This window comes from Misgurnus anguillicaudatus, chromosome 10 (assembly GCF_027580225.2).
Source record: "Misgurnus anguillicaudatus chromosome 10, ASM2758022v2, whole genome shotgun sequence".
Classification (NCBI taxonomy): domain Eukaryota; kingdom Metazoa; phylum Chordata; class Actinopteri; order Cypriniformes; family Cobitidae; genus Misgurnus; species Misgurnus anguillicaudatus.
Window position 1 is genome coordinate 22790822 of NC_073346.2, and position 15972 is coordinate 22806793.

A 15972-nucleotide genomic window follows, 5' to 3' on the forward strand; every position below is an offset into this window, starting at 1 on the left:
TTTAGTTGGAACGTATACATAATACAAAATAAAATGCACTTATACCACGAGCCTGTTGAATGCTTTATTCTGATTGGCTAAGAAATGCTCCATGTGTGTTGATTGTTTTTCTGCATACCGCACCTAAGCTGTCAGAGGTCTTAAAAATAGCAACCAGAACGATGTTTTTTGTAACCGTGGTATAAGAGGAATAATTTACGGTCCGTTTATTATTATTTTTTTTAATAATGCACACCCGCGGTGTAACGGCACGACGTTATTTTCTTAAAATTCAACGGCACGTCGTAAATTATTCCTTATGCAGTGGTTCTCAATTTTTGTTAGCATGCGGCCCCCCTTATGTGTGGCCCTCCAAAGAAAATTTTATGACAAAGCATTTAAAAACGTAAAATTTAAATTAAACAAAACATTTTAAGTGATGAAATGTAGTGCTGTTGGTCAGTAGTCTTATAATTCTGAGGTTTAATTACACAGAATTTATATGATAAATGAAACTGGGGCCCCCCTGACACAATACTGCCCCCCAATCCCCCCCCCCCGAATGCCCAGACCCCTTTGAGAACCACTGCCTAATGCATGTGCTGTCTTGTAGATTATTGTTGTGTGCAAGAAATAAAGCAGGCTTCTTATAGTTTTCATCATCTTAAAAAAAGAGTCGTGCATTTCCAATTCTCTAGTTCAAAAATTAGCAAATATTAAACATTTATTCTTTTGTTTATAGTTGTTTAATTATTTTGACCTCTCTGTTGTCAAGTCAGGTGTATTTTATCCACAATCATAGTTGTAAAGTAGATATATCTACAGAGAAAAACCCAAACTCTTACAATTGAATCTCCAGAATAATGTTTATTGCTCTTGAAGATATTACTCTTTAATTTTTTGTTCCAGTCATCCTTTCTGTTTTTAATTTCACAATAAAACAAAGAAAACTTTACTGTAAGGTTTTTTTTCTTTTGCGTGTGTAGCCTACACACAAATACACAAAGTCTATGTACAGCTGCAATCTCCTTTAGTACGGGCAAGTCAGGGACCACAGAGCAGACCAGCCATTATATAACAACTCATCTTATCTCAAATCAGATAAGAACTTACTTATGACCCAGAAGAATATTGTTGGCACTGGTTAGTAAAATCTCTTTTTTAAACACATGCCTCAGTAACAAACCTGTTCTGGACTAGCTCTCTAAATTATTTCAAAACCAACCACACGTGTCATTTGGCTCCTATTTATTGTCTTTACATTCAAATAGGATATTTATCCTTCCCTGTTAAACATAATAAACATTTACGTGTAAGAAAGTACAGTTTTGCTCATTATTATTTGCATGTGATTATATTATGTCAATGAATTATTGAAAAAAAAATCCAGTAAGATCATCTTTTAGGGAGTTTCTGAGAAGAAAAAAAATCATGGGGCAGGGTTAAGAGAAAGCAGATAAACATTTGCACACCTCCCTGTCTAAACTCTATCTTTATGAGCAATGTACTAAAATCAGTGCTCATTCTCTGTCAACTTTGGATCACTACACATATTTAGGCTACTTATCAATGTCCTTGTCTTATAAATCACTCTTAATTTAGGTACAGAGTAAAATGACACCAATACAGCTATCCCATATAGCAACAGTAATTGAACATAATGTACACATTAATAAAATATATACAATGAAATAGATACAAACTTTAAATATTCACTGACATGAGCAGTACGAGTATGTCTCTCATTCTTATAAAGTTTTTGACATTTAAAAAAAAAGACATTTACCATGGATGGTACATAAACGTTAACACAAATAAATAAATAAAAATAAATAAATAAATAGTTTTCTTAAATGAAAAAGTTTCTTTCCAGAAACTATGGAGCGCTTAGATATCTATATATAACCACAAGATGGCAATATTTGACCATATATTTATCTGAATCCACTGGAAACACAATTAAGTGCTTTATTGCAACACACCTACATCAGCTTCAAATCAAAGCGTGTGTTACACTCTTCAACTGAATACTGTATTGCAGAGCTTAGCATTAACAACTTTTGAAAGGGTCTGTGAAGTACACCAAGCAGAACTTACTGCCTATCTCCTCAGGGCAAGAAAAAAATGCAGTGCAATTTTAAAGTTTGTGATAAAAGATATGCATATTCCTTTACTGTGCTGTCTTAGAATAAAAATAGTATAATCACCCCTCTTTATATATTAACAAAGAATGAGAAATATTTTAGATAAACATAATCTGAAAATGCTGCTTTTTGTGCTGCACCATCACTCTGAACAATAGTCTCAGAATGACTAAGGTTGCATTGAGAGCATTAATTCTGATCATTTGACACTACGGTGTTCACAGAAATAAAATAAAAAACTCCAATATTTGAAATGTGTGAGCGACCACTTAAGTGGAGTCCCCAGAACTGAGAAAGAAAATAAAATGGGAATATACAGCCTATTTCACAAATGCAGGAATACGCAGAGAGAAAAAGAGAAAGAGAGAACATTCAAGACATCAAAAGTCACACAACAGACCATATTAACTGTGAGCAAGTTTAAGTGTCTCTGTTTCCCTGTGCCGATCAACCATACTGAGTGAGGGAGAGAGTGGTGGAGGAAGGGATGAAGGTGGAGGAGTTAGGGGCACCAGGCTTTTAAGGGGATGCGGAGACACAGGTGGAGGAAGAGAAGACAGAGGGGGCAAGCCTCCACCTAGGCGCCCAGATTTGGCCTCTAGGAGGTGTGAGCGAGCACCTAGCCCCGACTCCTTCCCCAAAGCGAAGTCCGGCTCGTTTTCATTCTCGGAGCTGCAGTCGCTCAGGTCTGTGATTTCCAGCTCCGAGTCAGACTCTGGATCCTGCTTTACACTCTTTCTCCGCTCAGAAGGGCTCTGACGACCTCCTCCTCCGCCTCCAACTCCTCCCAAACCCAGGCCAAGGCCTAAACCCAAGCCCAAGCCAAGACCTCCACCTGCTACGGGGATGCCAAGGTTGGTCTCTCCTCTTTCCCGGTCACCCACACCTGTACCCCCATTTCCCAGCTCTGTCCGGCCAACTGGCAGGCTCCCCGGGTATGGTGGGATGCAAAGTCTGGGAGGCTGACCACCTGCTGAGCCATTTGTTCCTCCGGTCTGTGCGCGTTCTGCCCCGGTTGTGTCTCCAGGGGGTAAGAGTGAAGAGAAGGGGTGTGGTAGCTGAGACAGGCTGGACTGCAGTGGGTTGGGGTAGAAGTGCGAGGAGTAAAGGGAGCCCGGGGGCAATTTGGGACAGTTGTTCAGAGAAAAGGCCCCAGGGAGGTAAGGGTTGAAGCCCCAGGGGTAGTCGAAAGAGGGATTCCGTGGATAAGGACCCAACAGGGATGGAGGTTTGGAGTAACATGGAGCCCCTGTGGGAGAAATTGACAAACCAGTGTTAATGGTTAAGATCAGATGTTAGGGTTCTTTTAGAGGACATGATTGACTAAAGAACAGTGAATGCCGATGCATTAATGTTTTAGTTTTGGAAAACATTTGAAAAGAAAAGTGTGTTTAGTGAATTTTTCCAACAAAAAAATCATATGCTTCATCCGTGTAATGTTTGTTCTAAACAGTATTCAAAATTAGAATTTGTATTTTTCTATTCCCAGATGGTCTACTATATTTAATGAAAATTGAAAGGGCAGATTTATGCACGATAAAGTGAGAGGGAGGAGTTTAGTGAAGCAACACTGAATTACATTTTTAGAATTAAAATGAATTAAGGGAAGCTAAAATGCAAAAAGGAACTGTATTTTAATCTATGTGATTATTAATGGTCACAATGTTATCAATAAAACAAAGGTCACTATCGTTAAGAGCTAATCATTAAAAACTTATTGGCTATGAATTGAAATGTAGCTATTTTTCTATCCACCTTATTTATACATTAAAGCTGAATGTGGATATGGATCACATGCACCCATGATCTGTATTCAAACACATCCATCCAGTAAAACCTTTCATGGAAACTGCCAGTGAACAATACAATAATTGTATAAAAACAACTAATTTTACGCTAATAAAAATATGCTGACTTTGCTGGTCTATTTTTTCTGCTATTATATTTTTACAAAAATGTTTTTTTTAAACAGATTACAGAACAGAATATATATGACATTAACTGCTTATAATGTTTTTTTATAATAGTTCTTAATGTTTTTGCTTTGCGTTATGTTTTAAAATAAAAAGCACATAATTTCCTAATTACCTGATCATGTCTCCCTAAAAGCGATGTATATTTTGTATAAAAACTAAAACAAAACTAAATAAATGTAATTGGTTAATAATATCTTCATTATTATTTGCACTCGTTTTCAAATAATTATAATGTGTTGAATGAGATAGATACTGCTGCTGACTGTCAAGAGGAAGTGCGCCACATTCACGTGATGAGCTTTAAATGTTACCACAGAAACTCAAACATTTTAACAGTCAATTAAAAATTGCCATTAAAAACTTTCAACATGGGGACAGTTGAGACATTTTAAACAGATTGGTGTTTTTAACATTTTCGGGCGTATATTTCATGTAAAAACACTCGACTGACTTTCCCACTGTGCAGGTATGTCTTTGTGCTTTTATAGTTACACACTAAAGACCCGTCAATTCTAGGTAACAATACAAAATAATTTAATATATCTTTATATGATATATCAAGCCACTTTTTTATTTCATCTTTCCACTGTGTTTTACATGCCGGGTTTAGTAAATATTTACCATAATGGTTTTTAAACATGTTTTGTGTGTGCTCCCATGACATTGTTTTCTACCGGCCAGCTATTAAAGGAATAGTCCATTTTCTTAAAAGAAAAATCCAGATAATTTACTCACCACCATGTGATCCAAAATGTTGATGTCTTTCTTTGTTCAGTCCAGAAGAAATTATGTTTTTTGAGGAAATCATTGCAGGATTTTTCTCATTTTAATGGACTTTAATGGACACCAACACTTAACACGTAACAGTTTTTTTCAATGGAGTTTCAAAGGACTATAAACGATCCCAAACGAGGCATAAGGGTCTTATGTAGCGAAACGATTGTCATTTTTGACAAAAAAATAACAAATATACACTTTTAAACCACAATTTCTCGTCTTCCTCCGGTCCTAAAAGCGTCAGCGTGACCTCACGCAATACGTCATGACGTCAAGAGGTCACAGAGGATGAACGCGAAACTCTGCCCCAGTGTTTGCAAGTGTTGAGAAAGAGGACCGTTCCGACGTTGTTGTATGTGGAATGATACTAATTAATGTCTTTGTGTCGGTTTGTTGTTTACAATGGTCCGCAAATGTGCGTTTTATATATGTAAAACGTGACCTCCCTACGTCACTACGTATTTACGTTAGGTCGCGCTGGACCGGACCTAGACGAAAAGTTGTGGTTTAAAAGTGCATATTTTTATTTTTATTGTCAAAAATGACAATCGTTTCACTAGATAAGACCCTTATGCCTCGTTTGGGATCGTAGTCCTTTGAAACTCCTAAAAAAAAAAAACTGTTACGTGTTGAGTGTCCATTAAAGTCCATTAAAATGAGAAAAATCCTGCAATGTTTTCCTCAAAAAACATAATTTCTTCTCGACTGAACAAAGAAAGACATTTTGGATAACATGGTGGTGAGTAAATTATCTGGATTTTTCTTTTAAGAAAATGCACTATCATTTTAAAAACAGAAGTCTCATATAAAAAAAAGGGAAATATGTCCTATAAATTAATTCTGCATTTGAAAATAAGGTGGATAGTATAAGCATATAAAAAGTATGTAAGTTACAAAAATAAACAGTAAATAATAATACAGAAGTTTACATACTAAATAATCATAAAATATTAAATGTAAAAATCAAAGGAGACTTATCCAATATAGCACTTTTAATCACTTTGTTTATCCAGATACCATTCCGGTTTTTCATTTCTCTCTAATCCTCTTCTCACTCTCTTCATTCCTTTCTCTCCCTCTCTTTTCATCTTCTCACCCTCTCTCTGTGTTATTTGCTATGCAGGGCTAATTTGACAGTGCTAGAGTGTGTATGTGTGTGTGTGTATGTAGGGCCAGGAGTAGCTGGCAGACACATGAATATTGAATCAGTCAGGCAGGCCTCACTTGCTTATGAAAACACAGTAATGGGCGCCCACAGGCCACAAACTGAAGCCTGCACCCTCAATTAGGGCCTTCCTGCTTGGGAAAGGATTAGGACAGGGCGTACACATGGGAAGTAGAAAGGGGTTGGAGACGAGGGGGGCGAAACAGGACCTCAGGACAAACAAAGTTAGGAGGGGGTCTCGTGAGGTGGTGAGTCATATAGACATGCGCACAGGCCCTCATACATTCTGATACACTGATGTTTCGATGTACATTCTGCACATTCAGAACGACAAAGAAGTGTATGCATACTGTATATAGACACACATTGTAAATACATGCAGAGGGGGTGCAGGAGAAAATAAAGAAGAATTTTTTTTAATATTATCCATTAATTATGTTACGATGCTAAGACATAATATTTGTTAAATGTCTCACCTGAGCCAAGAAAAGGAAAAGTGTCTAATCTCAGCTTGTCCCCATCAGGCCCCGGGGCCCCTGCACCACGCTCAAACAAAGAGGGCCCTCGACCCGATTCAGGCAAACGAGGGAATAAAGACTGAAGGGCCTAAGAAAGAGGATAGTTAATAAAGTAGAGAGAAGTAGACAGTGAAAAAGTGAAAGGGGGAACAAGAAAGATTTGATTGGTAAATTAATTTAAATGATTTAAATTACATGGCATATTAAAAATAAATTATATTAATACTACCACCAATAAAATCAGTTTTGCATTATAAATAAAATTAACATAATCATGACAGTGATAATTGTAATTGCAATGTTTATTTACTATCATTAGGATAATTAGGTTAAATCATTAAATTAATGATCTGTCTGAATTGAACCAACCAAGAGTTCACACCAGGTATAAAAAACGGCATTATGAATAAGATTAAATAATAAAGATATATTATTCAAAAGACTTCATAATATACAAGCCACAAAGAGATTTGACTTTGGGAGCAGATTAGTAAAGCATGGTCAGGGATACAACTCAATAAAGGAAACCTGGAAGGTGATCAATAATTTCTGTCACTCTTCTCAAGTGAGAATGAGAAAGGCAGGACTGTACTTCCAAGCTACGTAATCTCAATTGCTTAGAAAAACTGCTTTAATTACTTGAAAGTGATCTGACACTGCCACTTTCCCTTTCATTTCTAACATTTCTTTCATTTCAATCAATGGCAGTGATGAATACCCCATCCAGGAGCGAGATGAGAAAGGGGATAATGTCTTTCTTTGTTTTAAGGCCCTTAATGCCCTCTGTGACATTGTCTACTTTCTTCTTCACCTTTCGTTTTTTCTTTCCCCTCTTTTTATTTATATCTGTCTCCTTCAGTCACCTCTAGTCAGGACGTGGAGCAGATAACTTTCTCAAAGAAGGACCCATGTAGATATTTCTCTGGTTGTATTCATGGTCAAATTGAGAAAAGGTGAGGAACAGATTAGCCCACTAAAAAATTTAAATTTACTACAACTTATACTTTTAAAGAGTGTGACTTTTATTCTAAAATAATCTGTCAATATCTATTCAACTATTGTGGTGTAAAGATCTAAACTTCTATTGATAAAGTAAGGTCACCTATTACAGAAGAACATTTATATACATCTATGCTTTACCTCTGCTATTCAACAGATAACATTTTTAGTAAAGGTTTAGGATTGATTGAAGGCAAATAATGGCAACAATAACCGAGCAATTACAGACAGTAATAAAGTATTGAAAATTAAATCAAATAAATACATTTCATCCGCAGTCTATGTAGAAACATACCAACATACTGATTGACTCTTCACGATCAATAGCTTCCCTCACATCAAAGGTAACGCAGAGAGCTTTACACAGTACGGATCAAAACGATATCAATCATTAAACACTGGCAATAGAGCAGTTATTTTCGCCCTTCATCCTTTTGTCTGTGTTCATTTTTCTGTTTTATCAGGCAAATTTTATTAAGCTTGTATAGATATACGCTTGTATTGTATACCTCAGGAGTGACAGGGCTGCAGTCTGGTGTGGCGGCCCCTCCATTGAAGTGGTTCTGGGCCAGCAGGAACGGAGAACTGGCCATGTCCAACAGCGGGTAATTCACCAAAACAACCTTACTGAAGTTGAATTTGTAGGTGAAGCGCTTGCCTTTAGTTTTGTGCAAAATACGTTTATTGTAGTAATACCTGCAGTGAAGAAAATAACAAAGAAATGAATAATAAATAAACAGGAGGAAGAAGTGAGGATTTACAATAAACTGCAAATGTTTATCCTACAAACTTTGATGTCTTGAATGCAGAATGTTCGTGATCTTTTAAAATCCTAATCGGATGAATCACTTGTGACATGAATTAATGGGGGTAAAGGCTGCACTAAAAACAAATTCCAGGGTCATGGGCTTCATTCAGGAATGTCAGCTTCCTGTTACACACAATGATGAGCAATCCCGACCGCTTAGATTTCCCTCAACAACACACGGCTTCGTGTCTCTTACGGTGTGAACCCACCCAGTTGGACGTGAATGATAGATTATCTATCCAGACTCTTTTAAGTCATTTTCATTGACCATCACACATTTGCGCTCATCATGAGCATCAGAGCTTCGGGGATGTTAACCTGTGCACAAGATGGAGGCTCTTTAATCTCGGCACACTTTATGCTTGACTTCACCCTACCCAGTCCAGCAGCTTACACGAGTAACCATGATGCACGATAATTTGTACGCTTTTACTTTATGTGGCAATTGTGCCCCTTAATTGAGCAATTAAGCAAGGCTAATAAACGAGGCTAATTATGGCCTGTGCCTATTCATAACAATTAGTGGCCAGCGACAGCATCTATTAAAGTCTGGGTGGGGGGAGGACCAGAGCGATAAAGGAAAAGCGATGAGAAATGGAAAAGCATAAAAGTTATTTGCATGAATAGGAAAAGTCAAAGTAGTGAGTCTTTGCAAATACTACTTTAACAAGGGACCAAAGTGCAAACTTGAAAATTTTATGTTATGCATTTAAGGTTTGAAAAGAAGATTTGATAGTTAAGTAAAGTAAGTATCAATTTTGGATGTAATTTCACAAGTATTCTTTATATGAACCTCTTTTAAGAGACCATCCAAAAACCATTTAGATGTTCAAAGATTTTACAAAGTGGACCATATTGATGTTTAGTTTTGTTTTTTGGAAGGGAGGCATCATTTTATATTCAGTACTGGGCAAAAGTCTTAGGCCACCACCAGCAGCTTTGTTGTTTTAGCAAAGTTTTAATGTCCATCCATATTTATTTTTCACTTTTTTATTAAGATACAAACAGAAAATACAGGAAATATGTACACAAAATTAAAAACAAAACAATTTTCAGAACTAAATGTCGCAGGCATCGGTCAGTATTTAGTGTGACCTCTCTTGGCATGAAAGACATCTTGAGCTTTTTTGAGGAGACTGAAGTCATTTGTTAGAATGAGAAATGAGGATTTAATTTTATTTAGGTTTAAGAGATCCTGCAGTTTCCTGCCATTGCTCAAGTGGAAGGCAAGTTTACCCTAAATACTTAAAACTTCGGCTTATGCTTTTATACTGTTTTTAATACTACATGCACATTTCCTGTATTTTCTGGTTGTATTCTAATAAAGAGACTGAGAAATAATTATAGATGATCATTATACAATTGCAAAAACAACACATCTAATGGTAGCATGGTGTATTCACTTAGATCGAATTCATGACCTTTGCATTGCTGAAAAAGTGCTCTACCATTTAAACTACAGAACCACCAAAAAATGATGTTTCTCCATGCAGGACTAGATAAACGCACCTACACAACCCCACAAGAAGCAGACAATCGCACTGTACTCAGCAAAGCACTTCATCTAAAATAAACATATTGTATGACTTCAAAGAACAATAAATGCAACAATTAAGCATTCACACAAAAAACTGCATCTGAATATGTAATGCACACACGCCGTGCATACTGTACCTCAGTGCTCGACTGAGCTTGTCATAGTTCATGTGAGGTTTGCACTTCCGAATGCCCCACAGTCTTGCCACCTCGTCTGGGTCTTTGATCACAAATTCACCATAGTCTCCCTGCCAGGCAATCACCCCCTGGTATTCCTCCTTCTGCAGCAGGTCCAGGATAAAATGCCACAGCTGGATCTGCCTGGAGCCTGGGCTTGACTCCGGCTTATAGGCCCAGTCAGGGAAAGCGATGCCTGAGGAAAGAGAGGCAAGTAAGCGAAGGGATTCGGATAAGCCCTGTTGGTTTAGTTACTTGCTAAGAGCATTCCTGTCTAAATAACTGATGAGTAAATAACTAAATAACAGTAGTCTACTGCTACGGTTACTTATACAAAAACAGCAAGGGTGAATATGGCAGTAGGGTCTTTGAAACTGGCATAGGATGTATATGTACCCATAAAATTATGTTTTTATCATTAATCAATTGGTTATTGCACTCTAAAAAGGCTGTTTTATTCATAATGGGTAAATATTGGACAGAACGCACCACTGAGTTAAAAATGACCCAATGTTGGGTTGTTGTTATGCAACCATTGGGTAATAATAACCCAGCCGTTGGGTTAAAACAACCCAGCATTGGGTCAATTTTAACCAAGTGGTGTGTTCTGTCCAATATTTACCCATTATGGGTCAAAAATAACCCAACCATTTTTAGAGTGTGTGTAATTGTGTATTATGTAGCATAGTCATTAACATTGAATTGAATGAACCTCTTAAGGTACAACATACATGACTCGGCTCTCCGAGTGTCTCACCTGGTGTCCAGAGGGCTGGAACAGGTGGCGTGAGCAGCAGGTCACTAACACAGTTACAGTCCATACCTCCACTGTACACCTGCATTCACACAGATGGACAGAAAAAGCGAGTGAGAACCGTTTGATATCAGACCACAGAAAACAAGCACAGCAAGGCTAAAGACAAGAGCATTATACTTTGGCTCAACAAATTTGTGTCATGTGCTTGCGGACCACAACACACCAGTGTGTCAGAGTACTCTGTTGTAAACCATGAGGGCATGTCATTCCAGTGGCCTCTGAAATCAATCAATGCCTTTTTTATTTGAAGGGTTTCTTTAAATATGATTGCCGAAGGCCGCCCCTTCAGCCATGCAGAAGATCACTGAGCATTTTTTCACAAAGAGCAACGATAAAAAGACCCTGTCTCGAGCAGAACATCCACACATTAATCCATACGGCCTTTTATGTATAGTTCTTTACGTTTTAAAACCAGAACAAATGTTAAGCGTAACGACATGTCTCATTATTATCGGATTACGTTTTAGACAATTAATTAATTTGATAACATTAAACTACGGAGAAATATGTGAAATATACACTTTAAATGAAGACAGTCTTGGTTGGTTGTTTCAGATGTTATGTTGACACAAATAACTTCAAAGCAGGATATCAAAAATCATTGAAGATTGCATCTGCTATCAAAACAACTGGGAGCCTCAGTAAAGATCCATCTCTCCATGCAGCAATTCAGTATACATGGCTAGAGAAATTCAATCTCTCTTCAGCCATCACAATTTCATAAAGGTTGTTTTACAAAGCTCGGGTGGAAGAAAAAGCAGCCGGTACAAGGGTGTCTTTAATGCTGGCCTCTCCCTCTCCCCTCTCCTATCTCACTCTATTTAATTATGCTCTGTGAATTTTGGATCTTCCCTCCAGCATTGAAATGGAACGTGAATTATTGAGGTGTGTTTGTATAAATTATTATTACTAACTCCAGGCACTTCTCTCTTACAAACACACACGCACGCACACACATTCCCTTTGTTACTTTTACTCTTTGGACCGTCCACTTCTCCCCCACTCGCCACCTCCAGCACCAACTACATATTTCACTCTTTTTTAAGCATTCATCTTTTGTTATTTCTTTTTTGGAGTACCTTTCCTTATCACGAAAGCTAGTGAATATCAATTCTGTTCAGATCATTTACACCCTTGTAAATAAGGCAAAATTGAGGTTCGATAGCTCAAAACATGTGTCTGATGTGACTCCCAAAAAGCATTTTGGGAAAAAGGAAAGTTTGAATGTAATGTAGGTTGCTTTTTATAAAACTAATTGTGTAAATGTCACCGCTGCATGTAAACATAAATTTATACTTATTTTTACAGTATAATTCTGCGTTTGTGCTACAAGTGCTACGAGTTTATCAATTTCGTATACAGCACAGCAAAAATGCATCTGTATAAATGAAAGATCAGTAAGAATTAAGTCCGCTATCATCATCTGCCTTTTTGTGAAATCTATACTCACTGCCAGTCTATCCATTCAAAGGAAACCTGGCCTTCCTACCTGCCCGTGCACTCGTCTTCACTCGCTCCCTCTTTTTCTCTCCCCTGTATGTTTTGCTGCTGCTCAGTAATTTTTCGTTTGATTTCGGAGGTAATGCATTTTTTACAAATCAAAGAGGAAGTCTGGACGCCCCCCTCCCCTTCTCTCGTTCTCCTTCTTTTGCCCTGCTTTTCCCCTCCAGGCCAGTGAGGAGATAAAGGAGCCCCCATCATTTCCTTGTTAGTTTTGATTTGGGCAGCACAGGGCTTTCAAGTTCTCCCCATCACCCCCAGAAACATTATAACTAGCAGCCAAGGGAATACATCATCTTACAATCTCCTAGATATGAAGACACTGATTCAGGGTGTGCAAAATCCCCACACATACAAAAAACTCAGATAAAAAGATGGATGGGTGTGTCACATAGCCCAAGCACTCTTAAGAAAAGTTCAAGTTTTCTGTAACAGGTACATTTCATCAAAGCAGAGTGGACATACATGTGCTCTACATACACAAAAAAGGGATTTTTTTTTAAACAAGTTATGTTCATAGAGAAAAACAGCAAACTTATACACTCACCTAAAGGATTATTAGGAACACCATACTAATACTGTGTTTGACCCCCTTTCTTCAGAACTGCCTTAATTCTACATGGCATTGATTCAACAAGGTGCTGAAAGCATTCTTTAGAAATGTTGGCTCATATTGATAGGATAGCATCTTGCAGTTGATGGAGATTTGTGGGATGCACATCCAGGGCACTAAGCTCCCGTTCCACCACATCCCAAAGATGCTCTATTGGGTTGAGATCTGGTGACTGTGGGGGCCATTTTAGTACAGTGAACTCATTGTCATGTTCAAGAAACCAATTTGAAATGATTCGAGCTTTGTGACATGGTGCATTATCCTGCTGGAAGTAGCCATCTGAGGATGGGTACATGGTGGTCATTAAGGGATAGACATGGTCAGAAACAATGCTCAGGTAGGCTGTGGCATTTAAACAATGCCCAATTGGCACTTAGGCGCCTAAAGTGTGCCAAGAAAATATCCCCTACACCATTATACCATTGCATTAATGAGAAATTTAACAGGTGTTCCTAATAATCCTTTAGGTGAGTGTATATTTAAAGGCATTATGGTCTGGTATGGTTTAAAATAAAATAATACTTTTTTGGTGTTTGTAAAATAATTTTATAAATATGTTCCCAATAAATTCCCATCTCCTTACAAAACAGTGAAAAATAAATCTATATTATTGCAAGCATTACTGCATTTAAAAAAATTGTGTATTTCTTATGGTGAAGGCCTAGAGATTTAACATGTTTACCCCTGTGATTCATTACATATTGTAAAAAGCTATTGATTACTCTTAAATGTTTTGGGGAAAAAATGTGTGTTTGAACCACCAGATAAAAAAGGTGAGGACCTTCAGAAGTTAATCAAGAGTGAGGTAAAAGAGGACCAGAAAGAGAATCATATTAACAGATGGCAGATGTTATTTCTAGTTTGAGAAAAAGATAGATGGACAGCAGGGTTCTCTGTGTGAGACACTGGGGGAATGGGATGAGTTTCAGTCCCTCTCAATCTCTTCTCCTTGGACATGAAACAAACCCTCCCAGTTTGTGTCATCTTTCTGGTTTGAGCTGCCATTGAAAGGGGACTTACTGAACACCCTCTCTCTCTCTTTCTCCCCTACTGTTCCTTCCTCTTTCCTTCTTTTACTTTTTCCCAATCTCTCGGTTTCTCTCGACTCTGCTCTGACAGTCTGCACAGCCTCAGGGTCAAAGAACAGAGGAACTGGCTGGTGTGTTTGTTAAAAGAAGGAGAGTGAGAGCAGAGAAAGGCAGGGGTATAGACAGCCAAGATGGTGAACTCAGGATGGTACTCAGTCGGACAAATTGAGAACATTTAAAAGAAAAGATTAAAAAAATGGGATTATATATAAACTAAATGGTATACTTGGATAATAGAAATTCCATGTTAGGCCTACTAACAAATTATATAGCAGAGAAATATACAAATATTTATTTAAATTTCAGAATATCATGTGATATATCCTGTTATATATGCAGCACATCTATTAAGATTCTAAAAGAGTTCTTTGTAGTGATGCCATAGAAGAAACGTTTTGGGCTCTTAAAAGAGTCTTTTCTTTATAATCTTGTTCCTCTTCAAAGAACTTTTGTGCTAAAGAAAGGTTCTGTTGATGTTGAAGGTTCTTGTACACTCTAAAAACAATCTGTGCTAAATAGCACTAAAAGTGGTTCGCTGGCTCGTAATTATAGAGGAACCATTTTAGGTCCCATATAGCACCTATGTAGAACCATATATGCTAGTGGTGCTATATCACCCCTGTATGGTTCTTCAAAATGGTTCAAAAGGCAACCACAGTTGGGTATTCTGCCAGGGATGTGCCATCTTTCAAACCAGCAGACACTAGCTGGTTTAGACACGAAACCCCATAATTGAGATAATAAGGTAGAGAGAGTTGAAGCGGAGTATCGGAGTTCGACAGACGAATAAGAGAGCTTGAAACTTGGTAAAAAGGTGGAACAGAACTTGTTCAACTTTTAACAGAGATGATAGGAGCGGGTATGCAATATGGTATCAGTTTCTTATAGAACATCGGACTTAAGATACAAGAAAAAGAACGGAAAAAAAGACGAAAAAAAAGTATCAATCGATAGGGTTAAATTATGCATCGTCATTAATTATCGATCGCTCTCCGTTGCCGGCTCGTCCGCCTCGCGCCCGAGTTGAAAGGAGGGAAAGCGCGCTTTATTAAAACCGGCTCGAGCCTCATTGTTTCATGTCCCGCGGCAAAGAAAAAGCTCGAGCTCGGTTCTGCCCGCGCCAGTGAAAAATACACACACATCGCCCCCCTTAAAGCTCTTTCTCTCTCCTCTCGCTCGCTCTCCCTCCCGACGAGCGGGAGAGCTTTGGGGAGCCTCGTACGGTGTTCACGGGGCGGCTGCGTCTCGCGTGGATCGATGTGGGATCAATGGCTCTCGCTGACTAATAGCCAGAGAGTGCCTTTGATCTCGCGGCTGAGAGATCAAAACCTGAGCGAGGGTGAAGAGAGAAGGGAAGAGAAAAAGGAAAATGCGCCAGAGCGCGCGGACCTTAAACTTCGCAAAAACACTCGCGCAGCGCTCGGTCTTCGTTAACACGTGCTGTCGTCCTGCGAGGTGACTTCACCCCACTTTGCGATCATTCGTGAAGGATATTATTTGCTAGTCAATTCGACATTTGTCAAACAAAATTCTTAAAATATATTTCGAATATGATTGTTATTTTCTCTTTTATATAGGCTTTATTTTATATAAATTCGGTAGGTTACTGTAAGAGTGTACCTTCTGGGCCTACGTAAAGATTGTTGTGAACTTCTTCGACAGCAGGATAAAATCTAGGTTTTTTTTAAATGGCTACATATAATTTGTCTTTTTCCTTCTGATTTTTACTTCTAAGAGTACCAAAATAAACAGACATGTATGCTGTATTGCTAGTAAATAGAAAAATTCCAAAATAATGTTAAAATGGAGTGGGGAAGCCTTTTGGTTTTGCTTAATGTTAAATGCCGAGAAAGAGACAGAAGCAGAGTGATAGAG

General features: G+C 38.0%; 1 protein-coding gene across 1 annotated transcript; it reads right to left on the bottom strand.

Moving 5' to 3' along the window:
• Window positions 1-826: 826 nt before the first annotated feature.
• On the bottom strand, window positions 827-11016 carry erfl1 (Ets2 repressor factor like 1). The gene is made up of 5 exons (XM_055210091.2): window positions 10837-11016; window positions 10041-10275; window positions 8068-8254; window positions 6518-6647; window positions 827-3372 (listed from the first exon to the last, which is right to left on the bottom strand). Exons 1-5 carry the CDS (start codon window positions 10919-10921, stop codon window positions 2528-2530), a joined length of 1482 nt encoding a protein of 493 aa, XP_055066066.2. The 5' UTR covers window positions 10922-11016; the 3' UTR covers window positions 827-2527.
• Between the last annotated feature and the right edge of the window lie 4956 nt (window positions 11017-15972).